This window comes from Phaethon aethereus (genome assembly GCF_964289735.1).
Source record: "Phaethon aethereus genome assembly, chromosome: 3".
Lineage (NCBI taxonomy): Eukaryota > Metazoa > Chordata > Aves > Phaethontiformes > Phaethontidae > Phaethon > Phaethon aethereus.
The window spans coordinates 102,881,340-102,897,336 of record NC_138576.1 but is presented as its reverse complement, the minus strand read 5'-3'; the positions used below and the strand labels follow the sequence as shown (position 1 = coordinate 102,897,336).

Below are 15,997 nucleotides of genomic sequence, written 5' to 3'. Positions count from 1 at the left end.
CAAACGTAATCAAAAAGGCACAGTGCCCCAGCGTCTCTTCCCATGCTCTCTAAACCCCAAAGTTCATTTTTTTCCGTTTGCAAAAATGCAGAGCACTGCAGGTAGAGTCCAAGCTTTTCCCTTTCTGCAGACTGTGCTTGCAGTTTTTGCTGGCTCTGCTAGTGACCATTTATTTTGGACTCACACCACACATCCAGTGTTTCATTACGCATTTTTGCTCCAGCCAGAACTAATACAATTGGCTGCATCTCAGCTTGCTTCAAATATACAAGGGAGTGGGTTTCCTGAGAGAAAAGTAAGAAACACCATAAAAAAAAAAAAAAAAAGAAATCTAGTTTAAAGTAAAATGCACTACAAAGATTTTGCCACATAAGAAACCTTACAAAAGGCTACAAAATACACACGTGCAAGGGCCCACCACCGACCCCACACCCCTGAGGAAAGAGAGGCTTTCCACCCTGCCCTGAAAGCTGACAAGACCTTGGCAAGGCAGGGAATGACGCAGAGGTTGGACACGGAGGAGCCCTCGGCCAAAAGGCATGCAGGACATGGACTCGTGTTTTCAAGGGACTTCTGGCCTCATGGCTGAGGCTGGTCTTTCCAAAAAAGCTCTCCTTCCACAGAAGCAGCCAGAACAGGTGGCCAGGAATTCAAACTGTTATGAAGTCCTTTCAAATAAAAATTAACTCCTAGGAGTCGGAGGGGAGTGACGCGAGGGCAGAACACTTCTGGAAGAACAAACTTCCAGAGCTGAAGCTCTGAAGGATTCCGGCTCCCACAAACGTGTTTCCAGTTGTGGTTTTTAAGTGAGATCTTGAATCCACTCACACTCGAAAATGCAGGAGTTCTTTTTTGGGGCCTGGAGTCAAAATCCCTTGAGACCTGCAGTGGGACTCGCTTGTGGGTTGTAAAAGCTGAGCTTAGCTTGGCAAATTTCATTGACTCCATGGACCAGCAATGGCCATGGAGCCGGGCTGGGAGCACGGAGGGGGACGGGAGCACAGGCGCTTCAGATTGCTCCTGGCCAGGTTCGCATGCAGTCTCCCGAACCTCTCTTTCCCATCGCCCATTCCTGAAACACAAGCTTTGCCTCCAGGACAGGCCACGGCTCCTGCAGCAACAAAATGATTTCCCCAAGGAGCAGTCAATAGATTGCCACGATCTTAATCTTATTTAGCGTGGTGGCATGGTTTTAATTTTTCCGCGTTTGATCCCTCAGCTTTAGGAATATTGATAGAAATAGGGACTGTGAAGATCAAATAGAGAGCAGCCTGTGGCATATGAAAAAATACCCTCCCGTCCTCACTCCCTCCGCGGTGATTCAGCTTTTCCAACTGCGCTGCCGAGATAAAAGGCTCGCATGTGAGCAGAAGTGTTAGCAAGGTCTGTAATGCTTTCGGAGCACCGTCTTGCAAAAAAAAAGAAAAAAAAAAAAAAGCCTTGGCTGCGGGAGCAGATACCATCTACTCCTAAATCTCCTTCGGGCCAGGGGTGCAGGGGGATGCAGAAAAGGTTTTTGCCCCCCTTCTCACGCCGGCACGGGCCCCTCCCCGCTCCCCCAGCTCGCTGTTTACTGCAGTCGGCAGCTCTGACTCTGCAGCCCCTCTGGTTTTGCTGGCAGCGGGATGGGGGGGGACAGCAGCCCCTCCCGGTCCAGCCGGGCCGGGAAGCACCGGGCCGGGCCGCCCGCCTCGCCCCGGCACCGCCACCGCCCCCCTAATCAGTGGCAGGCCCCGGGCGCGGGGTAATTAGAAACATGGAAGGGGTTTCTGTCTTTTGAAATCTGTCTCTCAACATCAAAGTGCTCCGCGCAAGTCATCCTCCAGAGGTCGGCTCCCATATCTAAATGAGTGATGTATTTCATGGTATCTGTCGGGAGGGATATAATGAAGGAAACCGGCTTTGAGATGGGGCGTGATGTGAAAAACAGGTGGCCCGCTTTAACGGGTTGCGGAGCATCTGTTTTGCAGTCCTCTTGTGCTCCCGTAAACTGCGCAAAAACGGCGGGCGCGCAATCTCCGCGGGCGCGCAGCCTCCGCGGCGCCTGGCGCTGCCCCGCCCAAAGCGGCGCGTTTCTGGCGAGAGGCAAGGGGGAAGGCTCTGCCCCCCGGCCCTTTGGGCTGCTCTCCTTAAATCACTGCCTCCCCACGGCGACAAGCAAAGCCCGCCCCCCGCCTCCCCCCCCCCCCCTTTCGCTGCAGACGCTCTCCTTCCCGTCCTGCATGCTGAGCGGGCACTGCCTCCACCTCGGGGAGATGTACCCCTCTCTCCACGCACACCCGTCCCCCAAAACATCCAGGGATACAGGTGCCATGCGAGGTACCTGGCAAAGCAAGCTTCCCCCTCTCTCCGCGCTGGCCCCCTGGGCTGCCTCAGCCGCTCTCCCCGGGGCTGCCCGAGCCACCCCCCGGCACCACCCGCTGTCGTGGCGGGCACGGTCCCTCAGAGGAGCAGGCTCCCCGCTCCCAGAGGCCGCTGGCCCCCGCCCGCCCCCGGTTTGGCCCGTAGGAAATACTCCGCTGCGACCAGAGCGCCGGCCGGTCACGTTTCCAACGCCGCCTCCGTTCCCGGCCTGCACAGCCGCCCCGGCTGTACTCGGGCTCCATCCCTGCAGCAATAGAAAGTGCTGGCTCGCATCAGCCGAGCCGTAAATCCAGCACGTTTCCAACTGCTCACGGGCAAATCGCCGCGATTTCCCCGGAGGAGGCGCAGGACGCGGCGGGCTGCGCGCCTGCTGCGCGCCTGCTGCGCGGCGGCTGCACTTGGCTCGAAACGCGCGCGCACCGGAAAAGCTCTCCGCGGTGACTTGACTTGCAGTGCGCGATGTAAGATGATGGGCTGGATGATACTGCGCGGTGCCATCTCGGGAGGACCTCTGCCCTGCTAGGGGGGCGGGGAGAGGGGCTCCGCACCGGGGGAGGTCCGGTACCTTCAGATCGCCCAAACCTACCGCGGGAAGGCAACCCCAGCCCCCCCCCCCCGCCCCGCTGCCTGCGGGGGTGGGGGGTCCCACTCAAAACAGGGAGGGGCTGCAGGTGTCCCAGCAGCTTTGGAAACGCTTTTCATCTCCTTATGGACCCGCTTAACTTTGCAAAAAATTATTCCGGCCTGCAACCCGTCCTCCTCTACACCCGTGAAATCCCACGGGCCGCGGGGGGACGGGGGCTGCCGCGGGAAGGCTGCAGCGAGGCTGCCCTGGCATGGCTGGGAGGTGGAGCGCTGCTCCCGCTGGCTAACAACAAACGAGTAGGGGAAACAAAAAAACAACAAAACACCCCCAAAGCACCCCTCCAAAACGCAAACGTCCCCCCCCGCCAAGAAACCCCCCCAGGGATATGGCAAGCACAAAAGCCTTCAATACCCGCAGAGATCCCCCGCCCGCCCGCCGGGACCCGCAGCCGCGGGGGTGGGGGGGCGCGTACCGCGTACCGGCGCGGAGCGGGGCTGCGGGCCCGCGGGCTGAGCGCCGCGCCGCGCGCAGGAGCCTGCTGCCACGTCGGGCACAGCCCACGCCCCCCCGGTGTTATTTTTATTTTAATTGGTGATTACGCGCCCTCCTCTCCCCCCGTTATTTCGATGTGGTGCTCAGCGAGATGCCCTCACTCGGTCCGGGGTGCCGGGCAGCTGCCTGCGCTTCTGCCCGCCCCGCGTGCGGGGTCGCGGGTGGGCCGTGGCACCCGTGATCGCGGAAGGCTCTGGGGAGGCAGCGACAGAAAGGCGAGGCTGCTGGGAGAGGCGGTGGGTGCCCCACGCCCCTGCGCAGCCCGCTGGCCCCCCGCGCGTCCCCACAGTTGAACTTCCCGCAGCTCCGCGCTCTGGCTCCCGCGAGCCGCCGGCGGCTTCTTTTTCCCTTTTTTTTTTCCTTTTTTTTTTTTTTTTTTTTTTTGGTGTGCCCGATGTGTATTATCTAAGCGGCTCGTCCCTTTCCCTCCTTGGAACTGATTTCCCGCTTCCACCGCGGTGAACTTTGTCTCGCCTGACTCTTCACGGCTTCTCCCTCGCTGATGGGCTTTCCTTTGTGGAAGTTTCGCGGGCCGATTGTGTTCGTTAATTAGTTGCTAACAGCGTCGTATTGCGGGCTTGATGGATAACCATGTCATTAGCACTCACCCCGGCAATTCCCATTTCCAACAGGGCCGTGGCTACCCCCTGCTGAGACCGTGATTTGTGGCTCCAGTCTCGTGTGCGGGACACGCACCCCGAGTCCACCTCCCCGCTCCCCCGCCCACGCCCCTCCGCGCCCGCCTCGTGCCGGAAAAAGGCAGCGGAACCCCCCTCCTTTCTGTGGGTACGTGGGTGCCGGGGACAGGCCATTCCGTGCAAGCCGCTGCCGGCGCGATTTTCACCGCGCCGCGCGGACACGCGTGGGAAGGACTACAGTCCCGCAGCTCCCGCCTCGCCCAGCCCGGGGCCGCCGCGCCCGTCGGGGGGGTGGGGTGGAGGTGTCGGTCCGCCCGTCCGCCCCGCCCCGCGCCTTCCCCGCCCCGCGCCTTCCCCGCCGGGGGGCTCGGCCGAGGCTGGGAGATGTAGTCCCGGCTCCCGGGCTCGCCGGCGGCCGGCGGGGCTTCCGCAGGGGACTACGTTTCCCAGGCCCCCCTGCTGCTCGGCCGGGCCGCGGGAAGGGCCGGGCTGTCAATCAGTGCGCGTCGGCGGGGGCAGCGAGCCGGGGATCTCCCCCCCCCGCCCGCCCGCCCCTGCGGCCCGCTAATAATAAGTGCTTCAGCGGCTGGAAAGCAGGGAGGCAAGTGTCATGCCGGCGCGGCTAAAGGGGCTGCGCTCTGGCTGAGCGCCTGGGTCCGCTCTGCCGCCGGCACACAGCCCGGAGAGGGGGGGGGCCAAAAAAAAAAAAAAAAAAAAGAAAAGAAAAAAAAAAGAAAAACCAGCAAGCCCCGGAGCCGGTTCCCGGGGAAGGGGCGAGAGGAGAGAAGCCCGAAAGGCTGGACAAGCCGGCAGCGAAGTGGCGATGAGGCGCAGGAAGACGGCGGTGGCGGCCGGCTGCTGCCTCGCCTTCCTCCTGGGCACCCTGCTCAACGTGCTCTTCGTCCCCGGCTCCGAGCACCCGCCGCCCCGCGACGGGACGCCCCCCTCCCCGCCCGGCGCCCCCCTCTACCCGCCGGAGGAGGAGGGCGGCGGCGGCGGCCGGGCCGCCCTGGCGCGGCAGATCCGCGAGCGCTATGAGGAGGTGCTGCGCTACCGGCAGCACCGGGCGGCGGCGGCGGCGGGGCGGCGGGCGCTGCGGCCGCGGGAGCGGCGCCTGATGGACCTGGCGCCGCCGCGCACCTCGGCGGAGCAGCCGGGGCCGCGGGGCCGAGCGACGGCGGGGCCGCGGGCCGGCGCCTCGGCCGAGCTCTCGCTGGAGCCGCCGCTGCTGGGCTGCCGCGACATCCGCGACGTCAGCGGCGTGCAGTACTTGGGCTCGGGGTACACCAAGGCGGTCTACAAGGCGGTCCTCAACCGCACGCTGGCCGTGGCGCTGAAGGCGGTGGATTTCGGCGGGCACGACATCGCCCACTGCCTGCGGCAGTTCTCCGCCCTGGGGGACTGCTACCGCCTGGCCGCCTACAAGATCGTCAAGGAGATGATCCTGCTGCAGCGGCTGCGACACGCCAACGTCCTGCAGGTACGCGGCTCCCTGCGCGGGCGGCCGCGGGGCCGCGCCGGGGCGGGTGGCTTGCGCAGGTTTTCCGCCGCTTTCTTGGCCTCGCCGCGGGCAACCTGTCGGGCGTGAGCGGGGGGGGGGGGGACGAGCCGGGGCCGCGCCGCAGAACCCCCGGGAGTTTTCCCCCCCTCCCGCCCCTCCCAGCCGTGGGGAGCCGCAGCCCCGTCGAGAACCGCGGTGGGGGGCGGCGGCGCTGACACGGAGGTCCCTGCGGGCACGGCGGCTTCTCACCTTCCCCTCCCCGTCGCGGGTCGGTGGGGAAGGCAGGAGGCGCGGCGATGGGCGCTTTCCGCCGGCAGCCGCGCGGCATCGGCCGTGCTCGCCTCCCCGCCGGGAACCGATTCGCCCCGGCTGGGAGCGCCGGGGGCGAGGCGAGGAAGAGGCGCGGGGTGCGGCCCGTTCCCCCTCCCGCTGGGCGCGGGGCGAGCCTCCCCGGCCTTCGCCCGCCGCCGGCGGCGTGCGTTCCCCGAATCGGTGGTGGGGTGAGGAAGGGGGCGAGGGAGAGGGCCGAGGAGGGAGCCTAAGATTCAAAAGCGCTCCCCGAATGTGGGAGCTAATAGCCGTCTCGAATGCAAGCGCCGCTTGCTCCCGGCACCCTGGAGGGCCGGGGGCAGCGGGGGCACCCCTGGCAGCGCCTGCGGCGGCTCCGGGGACAGCAGCCCTGGCGCAGGGCTCAGCCCGCGGAGCCGGAGCCGGGCCGGGCGATGAGCCGTGCGAGGGCCGCATGGTAGGGCTGCCGCGCATCAGCCTGAACCCCAACGGGTCCGTTTGGATGTAAATGCTGGTATGGAAATTCCTGTTGCATTTCGCATAGCCTGAGCGTTGCACTAGAATAAAAAATGAACGTTAGACCAGACGGTCTCACAGTAGGTGCTTTTTGAACTGAGTCGAGCAAAGGAGTTTTGTGTTTCTTCAAGCAGCAGCAGCAGGAGTACCAGCTCCCCCACGAGAACTTCAGATCCCAACGATCAAAGCTCTCGAGTTTCATATACTGTTCAAAGAAGGGGTAGTCGTGATTTATCCACGACAAGAAAATAGATATGAACCTTCCATCCTTCCTTCTTTCCTTCCTTGCTTCCTTTCTATTCCCACGTTCTTTCCTCCGTGATGCCCCGTCTGGCTGTAACACCTAAGGAGAACAACGTCTAGCAGGCACGGAAAGCCGTGCTCCTGGTAAGGCTGGAGTTACTCCTCTGTCGCCGTGATGCATTCCTGTTGGGAAACGCGTGCTTGGGCGCAGCCATCGCTACTGATGGAGTTGACAGGAGGAAATACACCCTACAGTTGTAAACGAGGAGGAGACTTCCTCCCCCCCAAGATTGTTTTTCTCGCTCCGTGGCAGCGAGCCGGCCAGGTCGAACTTGAAGCGTGTGTTTTTTTTAAGCGGTGGGTCATTTTGATAGGTGGTAGTGTTTCTTCCCCGTGTTACTCGTGTGTCGTTTTGTGCTCTGGAAAGATTAATTTGGATTAATCGTCCTCACAGAATGGAAAGGGGCTGCATTGTCTGTGGAGGGTGTCGCGCAGCAGCCGCGGTGTTTCCGCGGGTGCGGGCTGGGCAGTCGGAGCCGCCGGCAGCGCCGCTCCCTCCTCGGTCCCCCCTTTTCGTCGTGTCGAGGGGAGAGAGCCAGGGCGAGCTGTGGGGGTCACCTTTTTGTTTAACATACCTTCGAGACGCGTGGGGCGAGGTGCCTGCGGCGTGAGTGGGGACTGAGCGTTTGGTAAGGCGTTACCTTGAAAGGAGACCGGGAAAATCGACCTGACGGGCTTTATCTGGGCGCCGTCGGGGCAGCCGTGCGGGCCAGCAGGAGGTCGCTGGAGTCGTAAAACCGGGTGCAGGACATGGGCACCAGAGAGCAACATGAAGTTTATTGATCGTGTCGCTGTTGAAATCTCAAAAGGGGACAGGATCTACCGTCCCCAAGACTGATTTTTTTTTTTTTTTTTTAGCTTGTTTTCAAGTGGAAGCCGGCCCAGGGCTTAGAAATCACTGTCCAGGGCTGGCGGCCGAGGGAGAGGAAACCGGTTCAAAAGCCAACGTCTCCTCCCCTCTCTTGGGGCTCCTGGCAGACGCTCCAGCCTCCACTGGAGCAGTAGCACTCGTACTGCCCAGGGATGCCGCGGGCACCACACGGCGTCTGCCGGGCCAGCCAAGGCCGGAGCTTTTCTGACTTTCCAACTTACCGTCCCCGCCTCCGCTCCTTTCCCCCCGGGCGGCTGCCGGCATGCCCAAATACGAGCCGGCTGCTATAAACAGCCCGGAGGACATGCCACCCTCCTGCCGTGCTGCGGGAGGGCAGGGCAGGGCTGGCGGGCAGCCCCGGCTGGGGGCCGGCAGGGTTTTGGGCCTCCGGCGAGACACCCACGCGGGGCCGCCGTGGGCAGGGGAGGGGCAGCCGCCCTGCCCCGGGTTGCCTTCTCCCGCCGCGGAGCATCCCCGGGCTGCGCGGGGTGAACGCGTTCCTTCCTGCGTTTCTTCTGCTGGAAATACAGTTCCGTGTAGGTTCAGTCCTAGGAAAGGGGGTTTTCCTGTAAATCTCTGGCAGTTGACAGCCTGAAGTGTAGTTTGTAAGATAACAGGCTTGTTCTTTACTGTCTCAGCAGTTCCCATTCTGGCCTGTCTCTTGTCAAAATCAGCTTTTTCCTTTTTTTTTTTTTTTTTTTTTTGGTGTGTGTTTAAGCCATCCTTTTAAAAGACTTGATTATTGTACAATATATGATGTGGGGGGGGGAAGAGCTCTTTCCAGAAGGTACCACTGCCTTCAGACAACATGTTGACATATCCACCGTGCCCTCCGCCTTGGGGAAGGAGCCAGATGTGTCAGCTCCGGCAGATGCAGCGAGTCAAAGTCCTACCCAAAGAAACGTGGAAAACCGGCAGGAGGGGAGAGTGTTCTCCCATTATCCAAGGTCTCTACACGCTCTGCCCGTATGCTATGGCCCCCTGCTTCCCCCGGGCCGGGCAGCCCCCGGCCCGCTGCGGCTGTCCGGGGCAGGTGCCGGCTGCGGTGGGAGTGGCCTTCGCTTTGGAGCGGGGAGAAGGGTGGTTCATTAAAGCTGATGTGTTGTTTTTTTTTTTTTTTTTTAATCATGGAGGGCACTGGGGACGAGGGGGAACTGGGTCGGGGGTCTGTTGGAAGGGCGGGTTTCGCGGCCCGCTAATTGCTTTGCAGCCGCTCTGTGTGCGAAGCGGTGCCCGAGCTCTTCCTTTCCCTCCGCGCTGCGGTTTCTTTTTCTTGCAAAGTTCAAATGCTGCTGCTGTCTGAATCCTGGCTTTCCGTGCATTTCAGCGGGGAAGATGATTTAGTGTGCTTTAATTCCTCCCTGCCCGTATTTGAGGAAGAAAAGAAAATGAAACCATTTGCAGTTAATTTCAAACAATGAGCACGATTGTAAAGACACAAAGGCAATGTTTGATTTACTGTAATAACGTAATTATAGCCCTGGAGTATCAGAATTAAGGGTGTTGCCATTCATGGGCATAAGCGGTTCTTTGGAGGAATTCTTTCTTTCTTCCTTTGCGTTGCTGAAGAGAAGGGAGGGAAGGTTTGAAACTGCAGGCGTTTGGAAAAGTGCAAGCTCATTTCTGTGACAGCTGTTTATCAGCACTTCTAGCCTGAGTTCACAACGATTCATTTAAGAAGGAGCTACCGCTTTCTTAAAAACAAACACAAAAGCTGAAGGAAAAGGGTTGGCTTTGTCTGAAGCCAAGGGAAGACACCAGCTGCTAACACAAGCAGTGGTTTGCTGTCTGCCCAGGCAAGGCCATTTCATTTGGCTCTTTTAGCTTTAAAGTTAAAACGCACAGATGAAATACGGGGATGGCATCAACACTAAAAAAGTCACTATCCAAGTTGAGGTTTCTGTAAGAGTTGGTTCAGTTAGCACTGGTAGTATTTTTTTTTTATTACTGTTTTGTTTTAAATGGTCATGCTTACAATGAGAATATTTATCACTTAGAAAATTCGTTGAATAAAATAGTACTGAAAATAGTACATCACTTGCTGTTGACAAGTTCAGTAGACTTAAGATGTGCTAGCCGGTCATTATGTTTTTAAATGCCTATTTTTAAATAAGATTTTCTTTTCTTTTCATGTGATAATGAACAGACATTTTACCCTGATTGCTTCCCTATACATATGCATAGCCAGCAGGGTAGGGCAGTTTTAATTTTAAGGTGAGAATTGAAATAGTAAAGTCTTGTGTACAGTTTGTTTATTCCAAGTGGAAGTAGACAGTCTTTCCAAGTCTGAAGAAAGTCAATGCACAACTAATTTCCAGGGCAAAAACATTTGCATAGGGAGCATAGGGACTCCTGAAGGTCTGGTCCTTCCCCCATCCTTCTTGCATGAATCCACTGTTTTCACAGAAAGGAAGGGGGAAGGGGAGATCAAGCCATGGTGGAAGGAGCTACTCAGGGACCTCTTTACTGCTGCCAACGGGTGGGCATTGAATCCCCTTTTGTGGTGGGAATGGTGCAGGGTTCCCAGCAGCAAGCCTTCATCTGCAGTTGGCTGGAGTTTGACTGTGACAGCTCCGGGAACTGCTGGCCTGAGAAGAGTGCTGCGATTGCTGATACCAGCTGGTGGGTGACTACATAGAAGGGTACTTAGCAGAGGTTCTTAGCTCTTGGGAGCAAACCTTTCAAAACCAAGCACCTACTGAGAATTAATCTTCTAGGCTGGGGCTGGCTGCGTTCTGACCATGCGTTCCACAATGCAGTCATCCACAGGGGGTTGCTGCAAGTAGGGGGTTGCTGCAAGTAGGAGGGTCCTTTCACAGACTGGGAATTTTTTCTAGTGCTTTTCTAAAGTGACTCAGTTGAGGTGCTCTTGGGACAGGTTGGCTAAAGGTCAATGAGGCCACCACAGACTGTGCAAGACCAGGCTGACACCATCTTTTTAAGTGGCGTAAGGATCAGAGGAACTTCAGGTCCTGGCCAGGTGAGCCTGCCAAATGCTGGTGAGGCGGCAGGAGAGGTTTGCACTGCTCGCTTACGACCTCGTTCCTCTGGCAAAGCTGCCACCGCCCCTGCCCCGGGAGCAGGGATGGAGCTGCGTCCTTGTCCCAGTCACGCCACTTCACTGCTTGACGTTCCTGTAGACGCACCTTCCAGGAGGTGAGGAGTCTAAGTCACTTTGGGCATCCTTCGCAATTGGTGGTGGTGGTCGATACAGGGCGTCCGCTCTAGACATTCATGTGGGTGGAGAGAAAAAAGCAGGCAGTGCCACCTACTGATGGCTCGGTGGAGACAGCTCGCTGCTGCTAACAGATGTCCCCACAGCCCCAAGGAGCTCGGGGTGGAGTGGAGAAGGGCAGAGAGAGCAGACAGATGCGGTTTGGCGAGGAAAGAAGAATTACACAAAGTGCTTCTTTATTGCGAGCCTGCTTCCCAAAAGGCCCAGATGTTATCCTGCACTTTTAAGAGTGAAGAAAGGATCTGTTAACAAGAACTCCAGAGCTGCTGGAAGCGCAGAGCTGATACAATTGCAAACCAACTCTAACCGTTCGTGTCACTGGAAGGCAAGCGGTACGTCTTGATGCTGAAGTTGCCAAAAAACTTTTTTTTCCCATTGAATTGCATGGGATGGGAGAGGGTGTTAAACTTGCAAAGCTGTTGGCAGGAACAGCTTTCCATAAGGCACGTGCCATCACATAAGTTAAAAGGGCCACATCGTCCATCCTTTTGAAAGCAGCATTCATAAAACTAATCCCAATAATTTGTTGAATGATTTCTATGATTGCTTCTCAGTTTTATGTGCCATGTAAATCATTCCAGAAGACTCTGGTTTGAATTTCTGCCTCCTTTATGGGAGCTGATGACTTGCAACCTCATCCAGTTTCCTTCAGGGGGGCCCAGCACTGCTCCTTCTGCGCGGCGGCTTGGGGAGATCAGCGGTCACCACGAGATGCTGTGGGTATGATCAAGTTCTCCCTTGCTGCTTGCCCTTTTTTCATAGGAGCGACGATGAGCGAACAAGACCACTCCACCCCGTGATATCCTGGCCTGGAAATTAGTTATGACCAGGGCAGGACTGCAAGAGAAAGCACATAGGTTTTAGAGCTGCTCTTTTCACTCTCCACCCCCACCAAGTGTGGGGTAGCTGGGTAAACCCCTTCTCCCTGGTATGCAGTGATAGGACGCGTGGGAACGGCTCAAAGCTGCGCCAGGGGAGGCTTAGGCTGGACATGAGGAAGCGTTTCTTTACCGAGAGGGTGGTCAAACACTGGAACAGGCTTCCTGGGGAGGTGGTCGATGCCCCAAGCCTGTCAGTGTTTAAGAGGCATTTGGACAATGCGCTTAATAACATGCTGCAACTTTTGAGCAGCCCTGAAGTGGTCAGGCAGCTGGACTAGGTGATCGTTGTAGGTCCCGTCGACTGAAACTGTCCTATCCTTGCAATGGATTGTTGCGTCTCTTTCTTAACATGCGCTGTCTTCTCGTGGCAGCCATATTTTGGGAAGGGCTGGTAGGGCTGTGGTGGTAGCCAAGGAGGCAGGAGATGACCCCTGGAAGGGCACGCCAGGGCTGGCAGAGCTCTGCTCGCCGGCGCTCTGCTTGCCGCGCAGGCACAGCGTGGGTGGACTCGGGCGTGAGCTGGCCCACGCTTAGAAGTGTTGCAGCCCTGGTTTATGAAGTGACTATGTCCTATACACAAGCTGGGGTTTTTAAAGGCCTTTTTTTCATGGATTTTTGTGTAAGCACAGTCTTCTGACGGTTCAGATCAGTGCCTTGTGGCATCTGACTCCCACTGCAATTTTTCATTTCTGTGATGGCCATGAAAAACTTGACAAGAACTAGTTCTCACAGGCACTATGCTAGTACTAATATTGACTCTAAAGCAGTTGTTATTTTTTGTCACCCTGAGCTGAGCCACTCAGTTTAGGTAGTAGACACCAAACATGAAGGTTTTATATTGTTTTAGGCCAAATTTGGAACAACATAGTTTGGAAAGAGTTGCTTTTGTCTTGGACTGTGTAGCTGCGGATAGACTCCAGGCTTATTTTAAAACTCGCCATGATAAAAGTGCACAGTGATATGGCTCAGATACCCAAGAAAGAAGAATCACACAGATAGGCCTAATGAATCCAAGTCAAGTTTTTCCGAACATGCAATGCACTGAGGTTATTTGATAGTTTTGTAGTGCAAAATCACATCATAACGAAGGGTTAATCTGGTGGTGCAGTGGAACTGAATGCAGTCCTGTGGATGGAGGTCAGGGGACCTTCTGGTCTGGCTATTTACAAGATAATGAACTGCGCCTCCATTGATATCAGCCCATTTCCATTGAAATCATGGTTGTATGAGTGATCTATTTGTCTTTGCTGGAAGGCTTTACAAGAGTAGGCTACTTGTGTCACTCAATATTTGCAGGGGTGGGCCTTGAGCTTGTGCAGTGCAATGCAAATTCACAGTGCTGAAAATGTTTTTAGGAGAAGAATTTTCCACTTCAGAGTATAAGGAAAGCAGGGAGAGTACAAGGGAGATAACGTTAGTAAACCGTAAGAATATAGCCGACATAATACGTGTCAGAACAGCGGGTATACATGGATATGTATACACACACATATAAAATATATGGTGATACCTGTGGACCTCTGCAGGTATACCGACAGACATGGTTAAATATACGTACGCGTGTGTTTCTAAATAATACATTCCAATTTTTCTATTAATTGAACTTCCATGTTTAGTAACAGTACCAAGTATGAGATTGTTGTACCTTCTAGCTCTTCTGGAGTTTAGTGCTAATCATAATAATGCATTTATAAATAAAAGCCTAGGCAGAGCTGTGAATTTAGAGCTCGATGTTTGAATTACCCACTGCCTGCTGTTGGTCCCAGTATCCAGCAGCAGAGGAAATCCTGCCTTACAGCTTCCAGCACGCAGTTTTGGTCTTGCTCGAGAGGTTCCGCGTGGTGCTGGGGACGCCCTGTGTGAAAGCCTTTTTCCAGTGATGCTCAGCACTTGGCAGGGCTTGACTGCTGGATTTCAATGGGGAAAATCAACTCGCTTCTCATGCATCATCTCTATTTATCCTGTGGTGAGAAAGCTGACATTGGATCAACGTTTATTCAGTTTAGGCCTTTCGGGGAACCCATTCTTTTTCCGGGGAGATGCGTGTTACAAGTTTGCAGATCCTTTTTGGGCTGGCAATATATCAAAATGTCTTAATATATATTTTTATATATGTAAAACATTGAAACATAGATACAAATATTATGCATATATTATATAAAAAACCCACATATACATATATATGTCATATATACACAAATATATACATGTATATGTGCTTGTGTGTATATATTTATATATGTGTATGTATATGTGTGTATATATTTATACACCATCAGCAATGAAGGGAACTCTTTAAAACCCATGGGATGACTAGATCTTAGAGTGACATAAAGGCCTCGAGTCATGTATTGGTAAATCATAGCTGTATCAGGCAGTGCTGTACGTTCCTGCTCTTGCAGGGACCGTCCCAGTGCTCCAGCAATGAAAGGTGAATCCAAGGATTGGTTGCGTAAAAAAAATACTACATTCACTTTGATAGCGATAAACTTAGCAAGAGCTTCTAGAATGTGCTGTTCTGGTTTTGACATGAAGCAGCTTGAACAAATGGCTCCTCGAACGGCGACCAGTGTCAGTGGGAGTTTTTCGTTTCCCCTGGGCACCAAGCCACTACAAAACCCAGTCTCAACACAACCGGTTTCAATTAGGTGTCCATGCCTAATTGTCCATGCCAATACCCAGCCTCGTGTCCATGTATTTTTGAAATAAAAGGCTGTGGCAAGTGTTGGCTACTGTTGATCTTCATAAAAGTGAGATTTTTTTTGTTTGGATGGTTTTTTTTTAATTGCGCTTTTCTATTGTGCGCAGCCGTTAGGCCTAACGGTAGTAAGTTTGGGCAAGTCCACATTAAAAGAGAATTAGGTTTTTAGAAATTACTTCTAGTGTGATGCAGTTGAGGCTGTTGCTTGTATTACAGCTGGTAATAGTGTTCTCAAAGTTCCCATTCCCCGAGTCGTGGAAATCTCACGTCCGTTAAAGAAAGAAGGAGGAAACCTCGAGCTTTGGTGGTTGTAGAGAAAATCTAAAGATTGTGAACATTAAAGGGCTTAAAAACTAGTAAGGCAAAGAAAAAGATTCACAGTGTTGTAATTTTGGGGGAACTCCTACGATCCGTAACGGGGGAGTTTTGCCCTCCAGCAGCCGGGGCAGAGATTCTGCCGCAGCCCGGCAGCGGGGCGGAGCCCCGGCGGGGGGAAGGCGGCCGGAGCCCCGGCGGGGGGAAGGCGGCCGGAGCCCCGGCGGGGGGAAGGCGGCCGGAGCCCCGGCGGGGGGAAGGCGGCCGGAGCCCCGGCGGGGGGAAGGCGGCCGGAGCCCCGGCGGGGGGAAGGCGGCCGGAGCCCCGGCGGGGGGAAGGCGGCCGGAGCCCCGGCGGGGGGAAGGCGGCCGGAGCCCCGGCGGGGGGAAGGCGGCCGGAGCCCCGGCGGGGGGAAGGCGGCCGGTCCTACCGCTCCCACCTGAGCATCTCTGTAAATGAAATGTCAGACATTGGCGGAGGTTCTGGCTTGACATTTATTTTTCTGAAAATCCAGCTGGGGTGCCTGTGCTAATGCAAGAGGGCTCGTTGTTTGCACAGACTCACGCCGCTGATGACAGCTTAATAAGCTCCTTTATTTCACATTTTTATTCAGTAAGCTTGTCGGCTTTTGTGGAGGGGCTGACCTCTGCTTTCACCCGCCCCCCCTGCCCCAGCCCCTCTGAAAGGGGCACCTCTGTCCTCATAATTTGTAGTAAAAGGGGGCTGTGAAGGGAGGTGAACTGACCGGCCGTAGGGACATGGGGTCCTACCATGCGATATAACTTTTGCAGGGGCTGACCCTGGGTGCCCAGCGTGCCTAAAAAACTATTGTAGTCAGCGTGAGTTTTGGGTGCATAAGGGCTAGGGTAGGACCGAGCCTTTATGACTGAGAAAATGCGAACAGTGAGGGGGAAGGATTCAGTAGACAGGGCTACTCGAAATGAATTATGGCACACTGGGAGAACAGGTCAACCTTTCATATCTGGCATATGTTTTTCTAAACAGACAGAAAAACATGCCAGTATTGTGACTGACTGTTATTAGATTCTACACAAAAATATATTGGGGTGGCATTTAAATGCAGGGACTCGAGATAGCAAAAAGATGTGGGATTGTATTTCTTTCCATTCCTTTAATTGGAACCATGCTGAAAAGGCGTATGAAAGCCATCACTCCTGAATATAGCTGAAGTGTAGCTTTGCGACACTGAGGATGATGTCCAACCTAATGGTTTCAGATAGAGGAG

The 15,997-nt window shown here is 55.4% G+C and overlaps 1 protein-coding gene across 1 annotated transcript in view; it reads left to right on the top strand.

Annotated features, from left to right (window-relative positions):
• Positions 1-3,547: 3,547 nt before the first annotated feature.
• The window catches only part of PKDCC (protein kinase domain containing, cytoplasmic), a gene marked incomplete at its 3' end in the record, with an annotated part of 36,233 nt that continues 23,783 nt past the window's right edge, over positions 3,548-15,997 (top strand). The window contains exon 1 of the mRNA XM_081997050.1: positions 3,548-5,620. Coding sequence (XP_081853176.1) covers positions 4,964-5,620 — 657 coding nt within the window. The 5' untranslated portion in view covers positions 3,548-4,963. The remainder of the gene's footprint in view (positions 5,621-15,997) is intronic.